At 42.8% G+C, this 13793-nt stretch overlaps 1 protein-coding gene across 2 annotated transcripts in view; it reads right to left on the bottom strand.

Moving 5' to 3' along the window:
• The window catches only part of sp4 (sp4 transcription factor), a 74445-nt gene extending 71022 nt beyond the window's left edge, over nt 1-3423 (bottom strand). Inside the window, exons 1-3 of one of the 2 annotated variants that reach the window (XM_072253362.1) lie at nt 3295-3423; nt 2904-2986; nt 857-2558 (exon numbers count right to left, since the gene is read on the bottom strand). In XM_072253362.1, coding sequence (XP_072109463.1) covers nt 857-2558; nt 2904-2986; nt 3295-3301 — 1792 coding nt within the window. In that variant the 5' untranslated portion in view covers nt 3302-3423. Of the gene's footprint in view, nt 1-856; nt 2559-2903; nt 2987-3177; nt 3259-3294 lie in introns of those variants that run through there. The other variant, XM_072253363.1, reaches the window with a different exon arrangement.
• Nucleotides 3424-13793: the final 10370 nt, after the last annotated feature.

Raw genomic sequence — 13793 nt, forward strand, 5'->3', positions numbered from 1 at the left:
AAGAAAAATTTAGAAGATTTTTCAAATATTTAAGTTTCGGTAAATACATCTCTGTTCAGTTTAGAGCAAAGAGGTTCAATAGCTTACAATACACTACTGTATTTTAAATAATTATTTTTAGGCCGCAGTATAATATGCAAATTATTTGTTAGACTTAAAAATTATTTGCCATCACCATTCATGGAAGCAAAATATTAACTAAAAACAAATATATCAGCAGAAATTATAGAAGACAACTATTCATGCAGTGGTACATCAATTTAAAAGAAGCTGGTGCTGGTCAAAATACTATCTCTTTATCAAAGTTACTAAATGCAGCTACAATCATCATTCTGACATTTTACTGAAACGGAAGTGTATATACAAAGTCTTCTGATCTTCAGGTCTTGAAAGATTTTGTTAAAGCCAATCCAGTAAAGGGTAACCATGTCTACTGCTTGTAGTTCTTGTTCAATTTAGTCAGAGTAAGCAAACTCTGAATTGTAAATGCTACATGAAAACATCTCTAGAGGCCATTTTATCAAAACAAGTGCTAGGATTTATACAAAATCTACCGTTTGTAAATTGAAACACAAAATGATAAAGCTCTGCTCTGCTTCATTTGAAATTCCAAGAATACTAAAACAAGATTCACTTCAAACTTCATTACTCTCATAGTATTTCAGTCTATATGAAAAAAAATTTTAAAATACTTAAAATCTTACAACTCCTAACAAAATGCCTTGCTGGATGCCAGAACATACTTACTTGTCTTGCAAATTTCTAGAAGCTGATATTTAATGCAAATGTACTTGTACATCATAATTTTACTTCAAACGTATGTGAAAAATAGACAAGTTATAAAGAACATTCCTACCTGCCAGATTGGTGATTGCCACCGGTATTCCTTGCACCTGGACTCCACCCGAACTCAAACTCCCGATGTTCACTGTCTGGAGGTTAGGGACAGACGCAAGTTGGGCAGCACTTAAATTAATGGTGTTGCCGGTAACAGTTACAGGGGTAATCTGGGCAACAGCAGTTCCACCTGAACTACTTGAAGACACAGGAGTCACGGTCAGTTGCTGAGCATTTTGAATCTGTACACTTGAAAGGTTCTGGATGTTTTGCACTTGAATGGTCTGCCAATTTATTTGCCCAGATGGTGTCAAACTTGGTGCCCTGATGATCACCTGAGTTGGATTCTGCATTGTTGATAGCTGAGCATTTTGCAAGGCCTGTTGCTGGACATTTTGAAGAGTTTGACCTGGGACTGCAGCACTTTGGATGGTCTGAAGAGCATGGTGTGGGATTGTCTGAATGATCTGCTGCTGAATCTGAGACGACTGCTGTTGCTGAAGTGGTACCTGCTGACCAGAGGCCAACTGCACTTGAAGCTGACCGTGTTCCGGCAAATCCTGCAACCCATTGGGCTGAGAGAGGTTTGCACCTTCGCCCTCAGAGCCGGCCACGGCCGAGGATGGTTCATCTTCTGTGTTCTCCGAGCCAGTGCGGAACAGAGCCTGGACTGTCTCGTTGGAATTTGCCAGCGAAGTCACACAAGACAATGATGGAGAGGCGGTGGTAACACTGGTCGATATTGAGGAGGAGGAGTGAGGAGGAGGAGGAGACGACGAAGGAGATTCGGGCATGCTGCTCAAAGAGGTGGTGGAAATGGGCGTGGAAACTATTTGATTCCCATTCGAGACCCCGCCGTCTGGAGGCTGGACGAACTGGATGGATCCACCTCCAGTGGCCGCCGACAGGCTGTTTATAGGCACGGCCAGGGTCACACCGGCTCCTATGTTGATTGGCAAAGTGGCGACCATCTGGGTCTGAGCCCCGGAAATGTTAACGCCTTGCAGCTGCAGCGGGATGGAGAGGCCGGGTCGAATCTGGATAGGGACGCTGGCGGGCGACTGAGAAGGCGCGGCGGCGTTCGGCGTGGTCGTGCTCGCAGATGTCGTCCTGGTCAGCGGGCCGATGAGGGCCGCCTGACCGTGGCCGGCGGTCAGGATCTGGATCTGCCCGTGCAGATCCTGCTGCAGATTGGCCGAGCTGATCTGGATCTGCTGCCCGTCCACTGTCTGCAACTGCGGAATGACTTGGTACTGCACGCTGTTGGAAGAGCCGCCAGCAGTGGCTGCTGCGTTGACCACCATGGTAGGATTTGGTAGCGACTGCACTGGCACCACGTTGTACTGTCCCGCTGCTGACACGATTGGTCGGGCTTTGACGGGCGAACCCGTGCCATCTTGAACACTTGCAACGTTCCCGTTGCTGGTGGTAGGGGACGCGGGGGTTGTGTTGCTGCAGCTACTGCTGGCAGACGTCCCTTGGTGTTGTGCAACGCTCTCTTTCGTCGTCGCGGGGCCGGCGGCGATGATCTGCCACCCGTTCCCACTGAGCTGGGCGGTCACAACCTCCAGCTGCTGCTGCTGCACCGCTCCTGGGCTCTGGTCGATCAGTAGCTGTCCGCTTTGCAGGGCGTTGGAGCCAGCCGCACCATCAGCCGAGCCCGGAGAACCGATCTTGCTGCAAGTGGCTGCGAGGAGGGCGAGAGGAGACGGCTGGGTGTCCTACCAACACAGACACACAGTGGGCGGGTTTAGAGAGGAAAGAGTGGGTGTGAATTTACTTTAGCACAAAAAGGGGCTTCACGCAGGAAGTACAGAGCAATTAACAATTAAACACCCGTGTTTCAATAAGATAACATAATCCGAAATCGTACATTTTATAGTTTGTTTAAATCAGGAAGTAGGTGCACAGATCTGCAAGAAAAATGGCTTCACATACAAGTGGTTAGCAAAATTAGTTCAACAACAAGCAGACTGTGGCAGATGTATTTTTTTTTAAAAAAACACGTAAAATAAACTGAGAGATAAGCTTAGTGTTACGTCTTGATTCGAAATTTATATTCATACCTGTGAGCCTGATGTTTTGAGTTGCAAATATTCACCAGGTTTCCCTCCTTCAGTTAGGGTGGCCATACTTTCCTCCTTTTGATCTGTGAACGGAAAAAAATACAAATAATCATAACAAAATAATCCACTTTTAAGGTACACTCTACTTTCACATAGTTACTTAAATCACCCATCAATTCCCCTGGAGGGGAGGGGAAAACCAGAAACGTGGTTTGAAACCCGACCCAGTGGATACAAAGTAACACCCAAAAGAGGGTTGGCTCACACAACTCACTACTGTAGATTCTTGTTGTCAAGCTGATCAATTAGCAGAAAGCTTGTCACCAAGGTAAATTGACTTTTCCCTCTTGTTTTTTTTAAGGAGGGAGGGGATAGAGGGAGGGTTACGTACCACTCATTCTGCATTGCTTAAGAAGGGAGGAAAAAAATAAGGCCAGTACAAAATGTAGGCAGAACAAGGCAGGGCTGGCCCTTTCTTTCCACGAATGGCTGTTTGCGTAGGACGGAATAATCAGGTTCCTCTTGATTGACGGAAATGGAACTAGAAGGCGGAGCTTCGAACCAGCAGACCCGAAGACTTGCCGTTCTCCGACCACTTGATTGGATTGGTGGTGCGGCGGCGGAATGGAGGGCCGCCAGCGCACAGCCTGCTGGGGCTTGTAGTTTCCGGGGAGGCTGACGTTTCACGGTGACGCGGAAACGAAAGGCTGGAACTACATGCCCCGGTAGGGCATGAGAAGCGCGGGGCGCATGCGTACGCGGTATTTACGTTTTTCCCGCCCTTCACCCCTCCCTCCGTGATTCGGAACAAAGGCGGTGCTTGATGGGGGCGGGAGGGTTGTTGCTTTCAGTGTTTTTATGTCGGGTTTCGGGGTTCCTTTCAACTGTTGCCTCAGTTTGAACATCGTTGTACAATGCCCCCAAGCAGATCTAGGAAGAATTAAAGTGGATTCAGCTTTGCAAAATTCGTAGGTGTGGATGGAGTTCTGTCATCTGTCCTAGGTTACCAAGAATGAAATTGGGGATGTTTAAATCATCTTCATTCATCGCCACCTCAAGGTCTGGAGCATTGAAAGTCTTCTCACCCTAATTTTTCAGTAAGAGGAGAGTGATAAACAAGCAGGCTGCTGCTGCTCCCGGGCTGCCCAGTGTTTTGTTTTTGAAAGTTATTGGACTCCGTTTCCTTGGGGTAATCGATTGTCTGGCTTATGCAGCGTCTTCCCCCTCCCCCTGAATAATTTCAAAAAGTACCAGTGTCCTCCGGGCAAAATAATGTCCTTGAAATGTCATTATTTGCAAGACTCATTCCTGCCAGTGAAAGATTTCCTGGGCTCTCAAAGTTGAGAGTGATTGAGATTTGCTTTTTTAAAAAAAATAACCACGTAGAGGTAGAAACTGGGGAAGTTGGAGGCCTGATGTCTGCAGGGCCACTGGAGCCCCGGAGGTAGCCTGTACAGGGTTTGGAGGCCTGTCTGTGTTTGTGTGTGGGAGGGAGGGAGGGGACTTGTTTTGCTTTTGTTGCGTGAGTTATTCTGCTGAGCGTTGTGGGCATGGTTGTTGGTGCTGGAATGTATGGCGACACTTACAGGCGGACAGCCTGTCACAACACGTGCGTTGGTTGTTAATGCAAAAGACGCCCTTCACTGTTCACAATGTGCATATGCTAAATAAATGGATCTGATTAGAAAGATTTAAATATTATGCTACATCTTAAGAGTACTATGTTTTGGTAATTCCATTGCTGGAAGAGTAATGAGCAACTGAGAAATAACAGAAGAGAAAAGTCGAAGTTTGTAAACTTTGGAAAGGCAATTCTATGTGAAATTAGTGATACAATCAGACACGCAATAGCTGTCCCAGGGTTAGCATGCCATTACTTCCTAAAAGCATAAAGGTGGTGATGCTTCAGTTTCCGATGAGCTCGACATCTTTTATGCTTTGAAAGGGAGAATAACATCACATCTATGCAAATACCCACAGCATTCACATTCAACAAAACCGTGATCTCTGTCTCTGAGACTGACCATCCTTTAAGAGGGTAAACCTGTGCGGGCATCAGGCCACAACAGTGTACCTGGTCGTGTACTGAAAACCTGTGCTGACCAATTGGCTACAGAATGTTCAGAGATATCTTCAGCCTCTCATTACTGTGATCTAAGGTTGCTGCTCCTTTCAAAAGGCCAGAAAGCATACTGGTGTCCAATAGGAGCAAGGTGTCTCGTGACTTATTGATTGCTGACCCTCACATCCATTGTAATGAAGTGTTTCAAGAGGTTGATTACGGCTAGAGTTAACTCCCGTCTGAGCGAGGACGCCTACTCCTACTATAGCAACAGGTCTACGATAGATGTAATCTCACTATCTCTTCATTTTGCTTTGTATCACCTAGACAACAGCAAAACATTCGTCAGGCTGCTCTTTATTCCCTACAGTTTTGTGGTTTAATACCATAATCCTCAGTATAATCGCAAAGCATACTAAAACTAGACTCTGTAACAGTAGGGGGAACTTAACTCAGGGTGGTGAGAGTGTGGAACAAGCTGCCAGCAGGAATGGTGGGTTTGATTTCAGTATTTAAGAGAAGTTTGGATAAGTGCATGGAGGTCCATGGTCCAGGTGTGGATGGAAGGAACTAGGCAGAATACTATTTCAGCATGTACTAGATGGGCTGAATAGCCTGTTACTGTGCTGCAGTGTCCTATGACTCTAGGCCTCTGGATCTCCATTTCCTCATCAAGGAACTACAGTCACTACAAATCAGTGATAATATCTCCTCTCACTGACAATCAACACAGGCACACCTCTAGGATGTGTGCTTTGCCCGTTGCGCTGCTCACTAGACTCAAAACTGTGTGGCTAAGGACAGATCAAACACCATCTATGGATGATATCACTATTGTTGGTAAAATCTCAGATGGCAGCAAAGAGGCACATTGGGAGTGAGATAGATTGGGTAGTTGAGTGCTGTTGCAACGACAACCTCTCACTCAATATCTTCAAGACCAAACCAATGAATGTGCTCTTCAGGAAGGGAACGTACACCAGTCCTCACAGATGGGTCCAAAGTGAAAATGATGAGCAGCTTCATGTTCCTGGACATGGGCATCTAATCTCAGAGGATGTACTGTAGTTTGGGCCCAACACTTTAATGCAAAAGATGCATTAATGAAGGCATGCAAGGGACTCTACTTTGTTAACTGTTTGAGAAGTTTTAGTGTCATATCAAAGACTTGCAAATTTCTATCAATGTATAGATGAGAGCAATTTGAGGTGTTGCTTCACCGCCTGGCATAGAACTTCTCATGCATGGTATTCTGACATCACAATGCGGTAGAAGGTTGTAGGTTTGGTAAGCACCATCATGGGCACAACCCACCCCACCATTGAGTGCACCTTCAAGAGGTGGTGCCTCAGGAAGGCAGCATCCATCGGTAAGGACCCTTATTATCCGGGGTATGCCCACCTCCCATCGCTACAGCCATGGAGGTGGTGCAAGAGTCTGAAGACCCACACCCTGCAATTCAGTAACAGCTTCTTCCCTTTCGTCTTCAGATTTTTGAATGGTCCATGGACCTATGAACACTACCTCATTGTTCTTTTTTCATTATTTATTTATTTTGCAATTTATGGTGATTTTATTTATTTGCACTGTACTGGTGCAGCAAAAAAACAAATGTCACATTAGATAAGACGGTGATAATCTGATTCATATGCAAAAGTGCATGTATTCACAATGTAATGAAAAAAATTACTTGAAGCAGGCTCACTGGTTCATAGCATCACAGAAATATTTGCAAGAAAAGTATTTTAAACATAAATTATGCACAATTTTTACAAGAAACAATTATAGGCATCCATTTAGTCTCATGAGACCATGGATTTGTGCCTTGGAAAGTTTCCAGGGCTCAGGCCTGGGCAAGGTTGTATGGAAGACCGGCAGCTGCCCATGCTGCAGGTCACCCCTGTCCAGGGGAAGGGCGTTAGGACCCACACAGCTTGGCACCAGTGTCATCACAGAGCAAAGTGTGGTTAAGTGCCTTGCTCAAGGACACACACGCTGCCTCAGCCAAGGCTCGAACTAGCGACCTTCAAATCACTAGATGAACACGCCATGCACCAACACACAAGAAACAATTAGAACAATAATAAAAAAAACAAGTTTGTTTTAGTACATAGTGGTCAAAGTCATCACAGAATTGCTAAGCTATAGTGATTAGGGTTTTGCTGGTTGGTTCATTAACCAAATGGTTGAAGGCATGTAGTCATTCTTTAAATTGGTGGTGTGGATTTTCAGGCTTCTGGACTTTACAGCTCCTCCCTTGGAGGGTCAGACACCCTGAACCGATAGGCTGGTCCTGGACTTATTTCATAATTTACATATTACTATCTAACTATTTATGGTTCTATTACTATTTATTATTTATGATGCAACTGTAATGAAAACCAATTTCCCCCGGGATCAATAAAGTATGACTATGTTCTGTACCTCCTGCTTAATGGTAGCTGTGAACTGATGGTTTGACCTAGATGATTTTACGTACTTGAGGCAGCATTTCCAGTTGATACTACCAGTGATGGGGGAGATGTGCACATGATGAGTCCACTATCACTGTCAGGCTGATGTCGTTTTCTTATGACTAAAGTGAAATTTATTTGAAGTGTAAAAAAAATGAAGAGGTGACAAAGGGATAGGAAGATCTGTTCGTCTTATTGGATTATCAGTGTTAATGTGGTCACAAGTTTAATATAGTTAGTAGAAGGGTTTCAGGACAGCTGAGAAAGCATTTTCACATAGAAGTCAGTGGATCTCTGGATTTCATTGGCAGAAAATAGTAGATGTTATAAGCATAGCAGAAGATTGATAGTATGTTAGGTTTCTCTTAACAAGCAGGCTTGAATTCAGAAGTACATTATCCAGGGCCCTGTTGAGACGGTACCTTGTGTGTAGATTTGGTCTCCTTGCCTAACTATGGGTGTACTTATCAAAAGTTTCAGTTATAATAGTTCAAGGGTCCATTGGGAATCCCTGCACTATTGTCCAGAAGGCTGACAGATTGTGTTGGAAGTTGCAGAATTCCTTTAGGGATCAACAGGGTGGTTGCAGGTAGCATGTTTTCCCTGACTGATTTTTGGTCACTGTCTAAGAAGCTGTGCAGTTAGGACTCAGTTGAGGAGTTTTGTTCTTCTTCAGAAGTGGTGAATCTGAAATTAGAAAAAAATTTGAGGGTATATGTGTGTAAAAGTTTGATATGGTATTGAAGACATGTGTCTTCAATACCATATCAAAATGGATCCGTTTTATTTTTAAAATAGTAGTTAGGTTCCTTGTAAGAGTGTATTGTTAGGCTTTGCTATTATAAAGTATTCTTTTTATGGGCATTGGCTTTAGGAAAGATGTCATCCTTACAGAGACTGCAGAACAAGTTGACTAGAATGGGACTAGTTTGAGGAACTTCAGTTACATGAAGAAACTGGGTTTATTCTCCTTGGAGCAACGGAAGTTAAGAAATTTGACAATGGTGTTCAAAATCATAGACTGGTTTGACTGAATAAAGATGAAATTTATGAACTGCAGAACATCTAGAACCAGAACACAGATTATGGTGATTAGCAAAAAAAAGCCAGAGGCAGCCTGAGGAAACAGGCTTTTACACAGTGATTAGTGATATGGAATGCATTGTCTGATTGGGTGGTGGAACCAGGTTTGAAAGGAAATTGGACAAATAATTGAAAACATGTTTTGCACCATGGTAACATACACAAAATGCTGGAGGAGCTCAGCAGGTCAGGCAGCATCAATGGAAAAAAAGTACAGTCGACGTTTTGGGCTGAAACCCTTTGGCAGGACTGGAGAAAAAAAGACTGAGGAGTAGATTGAAAAGGTGGGGGAAGGGGAGAGAGAAACACAAGGTGAAAGCTGGAGGGGGAGGGCTGAAGTAAAGAGTTGGGAAGTTGATTGGTGAAAGAGACAGAAGGCCATGGAAGAAAGAAAAGTGGGGAGGAGCACCAGTGGGAGATGATGGGTGGAAAAGGGGATGGGAAATGGTGAGGGGGGGGTGGCATAGGGGACATTACCAGAAGTTTGAGAAATCAATGTCCATGCCCTCAGGTTGGGGGCTACCCAAACGGAATATAAGGTGTTGTTCGACCAACCTAAGTGGATGACAGTGGAGAAGGCTATGGATGGATATGCGAATGGGAAATGGAATTAAAATGGGGGGCCACTGAGAGATCCTGCTTTATCTGGTAGACAGAGCATAGTTGCACGGCGAAGTGGTCTCCCAATCTATGTTGGATCCCACTGATGTACAGGAGGCCACACTCTAGAGCACCGAACATTTAATACGACCCCAACAGACTCACAGGTGAAGTACTGCTTCACCTGGAAGGATTGTTTGGGGCCCTGAATGGTAGTGAGGGGGAAGGTATAGGGGCAGGTGTAGCACTTGTTCCTCTTGCAATGATAAGTGCCAGAAGGGATATCAGTGGGAAGAGGGTGAATAGACAAGGGAGTCACGTAGGGAGCGATCTGTGCGGAAAGCAGTAAGGGGGGGGGGTGGGGGATGATATGCTTGGTAGTGGGACCCCGTTGGAGGTGGTGGAAGTTTCAGAGAATTATGTGCTGGACGCGGAGGCTGGTGGGATGGTAGGTGAGGACAAGAAGAACCCTGTCCGTGGTAAGGTGACGGGAGGATGGGGTAAGAGCAGACGTGCGTGAAATGGAAGAGCTGCGGTTGAGGGCAGGGTTGATGGGGGAGGAAGGGAAGCCCCTTTCTTTGAAAAAGGAGGACAGCACCATGGCGAAAGGGTGTGGGAGTGCATGTTGTTCTACCAACAAGTTGGCGCAGGCATAATGGGCTGAGTAGCTTCCTTCTCAATAACCATTTAGTGAGATTTGTATGTGAGCACAGAATCAGCTTACTATTTAAGGTATTAAGTGAGTGGGAGACATTTTTTTCTTTTGCAGTGTTCAGAGCAAGATAAGTTGATGTAGATTTCTGTTGGCTGCATGTTGGAGAAGAATTGTTTTATCATTTTGCCTGTGGAAAGGCAATATAGTAGAGTAGGGGATTAAGGTCGACAGTTTGACTGAAATATTGAGACTCCTAATCTTAGTTATTGTCTTGGTTTATGCAGTTTGGACCAGTAAGAGGTTCCTTTCATGCAGATCAGTAATTGCAACACGTGACCAGAAATGTTTCTGTAGAGATTAGTGCACTGTAAACCAAGGACTTGAGCAATATGTTCTGAGGAGCTGAGGATTATGTTGTGTTTTGAACAAGAGTCCAGGATATATTCTCCGAAATGAACCCACATCATATACTTGACTGCATTAAAGTATATTTATTCATTATCTATTCAATAATTTGAGCATTTTAAGCACAGAGGTTTGTGCACTCAACTTTTGTTGGAAATTGTACATGGCTGAAATATCAGATATTCACGTGACTGGCAGGATAAAATGGTGGATTTCTTTTTAATTATCAGTGGTCTACATTCGGCTTAACTTGTATTAATAATAAAAGCTGGTCTGTTCACAGTAATATTTTTATGGGTTATTTCAATTGTGAATGTTAGTTGATGATAATGGATTCTGTGAACTTATAGGGAGCTTTTAGGATTTCAGTAAAAATTCACACACTAAAATTGGTAAGCATTATGATATATTCAGATCTTGCTGTTGGTGCCTTATTGGTATCATACGTTACATAGCTACTTATGACAATATATCCTGAAGTCAAATGACATTATTTGATTCCAAACGGAATGTCATTCTTGATTAGAGTTGTAAGTATTGGTATGTCTTTTAATCTGTTTGTTCTTACTATATGTGGTGTTACCATTTTCAGGCTTGAATCTGATACTGATTCATTTCAGTGTGTTTTTTCCAGTTGAGAAGAGTTCTGATTATGTTTAAAGAAATGGGCAAATCATAGATGCAGAAGGCTGGGGGACACATGATTAGATGAAATTAGGATGTGTGGGAAATGGCCACAAAATGGAGGGTGAAGAGGCGTAAGTGAATATATGCCTGTCTCAGTGGTTATGTTAATACTTTGAGGGTATGTTACTTATCTGGTTTTCAATTACACTGCTACTAACAGCATCAATGATTAAATATTATATCATTGTGTTATAATATATGTCATCAGTTGTATAGGTGGCTAGAACATCAAACTATTGGTGCTCTGATTTCTATATCCAGGATTTTTTACCTGGGTGACTCCTGAAATTGAGTTTTTATTATAAAACGCACTTCTTCACAAAATTGAAAATCACAAGGACACCGGGTGTGGTGCTTCCAAAGTATTGGTTACATCCTCGTTCTCTCCACCAAAGATACTTAGTGAAAGGATACATCTATGCAGGAAATATTATGGAAAGGTAAAATATTTGTACAATGGAAAAGTGTAAGGTATAACATAATATTTTAAGGACATTTTCATTCATATTTACTTGTAACGATCAGATGCCCAACTGTGCAGTTAACCCTTCAGTCACCATTGTATTTCCCCCGAACATTTTCAGGTAGTTTCACATGTCAAATGAGGTAGAATGTTCAAATCAGGTGTAACGTGAAATATAGGCTATGTGAAAACTCATTCACCATGGTGTCAGGAGGAAGTAGCTTATAATTTAACATTAATGACAGGTTTAGAGTTGATGTGTAGAACTGTTAGGTGGTCTCCCCGTGCTGGGGCTGACACACATCACAGGAATATGCTAGAAATAATCAGCATATCAGACTTTATTGTCTGCGTTATCAGACTGCAAAGAAAGAAACAGAGTTGATGCTTTTCCTGATGACGGGTCTTCAACTGAAAATGTTAATTTTGTTTCCCTTACAGACATGGCCTGATATGCTAAGTATGCCCGCACTTTGCTTTAGCTTCCAGCGTCTGCAGTCGTTTTTTTGATTTTCAGATCACAGGAAGTTTACCATGCATCAACATTCTTTGCCTCACTTTGGGAGAGTTGGATGCTGTCAGTGAATGGCTGATGTAAAAAGAAATGGACCACTTGAAACTATTGGTTTCAGTTTATCAGCAAGTTATCATCTTTAGCAAATAGTGTCTCTTAATCATTTTAGAACTGCACACTTTCTGTAATTTGTAATTTCTGCAGTTCTGTAAGGATGACAGACTTCAGTGGAGCAACAACACAGAGGCTGTGTACAGGAAGGGCCAGAGTCGCTTTTACTTCCTGTGGAGTCTGAGGGCCTTTAGTGTATGCAGGCTTCACATGTTCTACCAGTCTGTTGTTGCCAGTACAATTTTCTTATGCGGTGGTGTGCTGGGGTGATGGCATCAACATGGGTGATGCCAACAGGCCCAGTAAAATGATTAGAGAGGCTAGCTCTGTTATAGGAGTCAAACTGGACATACTGGAGCCTGTGGTAGAACAAAGGACCCTCCAGAAAATCCTGGCAATTCTGGACAATGATTCTCACCCTCTGCATGCCACCTTGGCTGAACAGAGGAGCGCTTTTAGTAATAGACTAAGACAACTGTGCTGCTCCGAAGAGTGCTATGTGAGGTCATTCTTACTCTTGGCTATCCGGCTCTATGATGAGTCAACCTATGGCCGGGAAAGTGATCTTTAATTTTTGACTTGTGTATCTTGTACATTTTATATTTGAGGTAAGTTATTTTTTATTATGTGTTCTCTTCTAATATTTGTATACTTGTGCATTCGTAATGCTACTGTGACACTATAATTTCCTGTGGAGTCAATGAAGTTACTATCTAATCCGTGTTTGCCATTATGTGTACTTAACAGGTTAACAGTTTTCCTCCAATCTTTTGCTTGGCCTCGTATATTGTTTTCATGTGATGCATCTAACCTACATATTCAGAATCTGAATTACTTTATTGCCAGTATGTGAAACATACCTGAATGGTTTATGGTTCGGTGCCAAGCATAAAACACAGGACAACACAACACAGTAGCAACCAACAATTTGCAAGACAATAGTGCAATCTGCCGCAAACAATCAACAATTAGCAGAACAGTCACATGTGCAAACTCAATCATTACCAACAGAACAAAGAGCAGGAAAGACCATTTAACAGATGTTGTGCAGGGACAGTTAGGGTATTACACCTGAGTGAGTTTTGTTCAGAAACTGGATAGCTACAGGAACGTTAAAACATGAGGTCAGAGTATAAACACAAATAAATCTAATTTGTATAAAATTACAAAGAAATCAAAGGTAGAAGTTGGCTCTTTGTTCTACTAATTTGTGTTTTATTTTAAAAATAGTGTAGTCCTAACTTAATATGCTTGCTTTTCTCACTACTTTAATTTTTTTCATAAATTATTTGGCTTCTGTTTAAATTTTAGACCTTGATTACTCACTGTAACCAAGGAGGACGGTGGTTGAAGAAAACCAGAATGTTTACACATTCTTTGACCCTTCAGTTATAGGCAATGTGGACACCACCCCATATCCTGGAGATTTCTCTTCAAGCATACATTTTGTTATTCCATTGATGTTTTATTAACCCAATCACAGGTACTGTCTTCTAGGGCAAAAAAAAAGCATCTGCCATGAACAGGAAATATAGTTAAAACAGTTGCAGGAGGTTGTTTCTTGTTATAGCTGCCTTATGAGGTGCAGTTTTTAGACAGCCTGACTTCTCTCTCCTTTTCTGGCACTAGTTTTACTGTGATCTTCTGTGGAGATTCTTAGCTACATCTTTATTTTTATTTTGTACATCTTTCCACGAAACACAAAACTTCATTAGTCTTTACAGGAGAAGCCGCTGTTTAAACTCCTTGAAAATCTTGATAAGTGGACTTAAACAAAAACAGGTGAAGTGTTGCCTCACCTGGAAGGACTGTCTGGGGCCCTGAATGGTGGTGAGGGAGGAAGTGTAAGGGCATGTG

Source organism: Mobula birostris, chromosome 3, assembly GCF_030028105.1.
Source record: "Mobula birostris isolate sMobBir1 chromosome 3, sMobBir1.hap1, whole genome shotgun sequence".
Lineage (NCBI taxonomy): Eukaryota > Metazoa > Chordata > Chondrichthyes > Myliobatiformes > Myliobatidae > Mobula > Mobula birostris.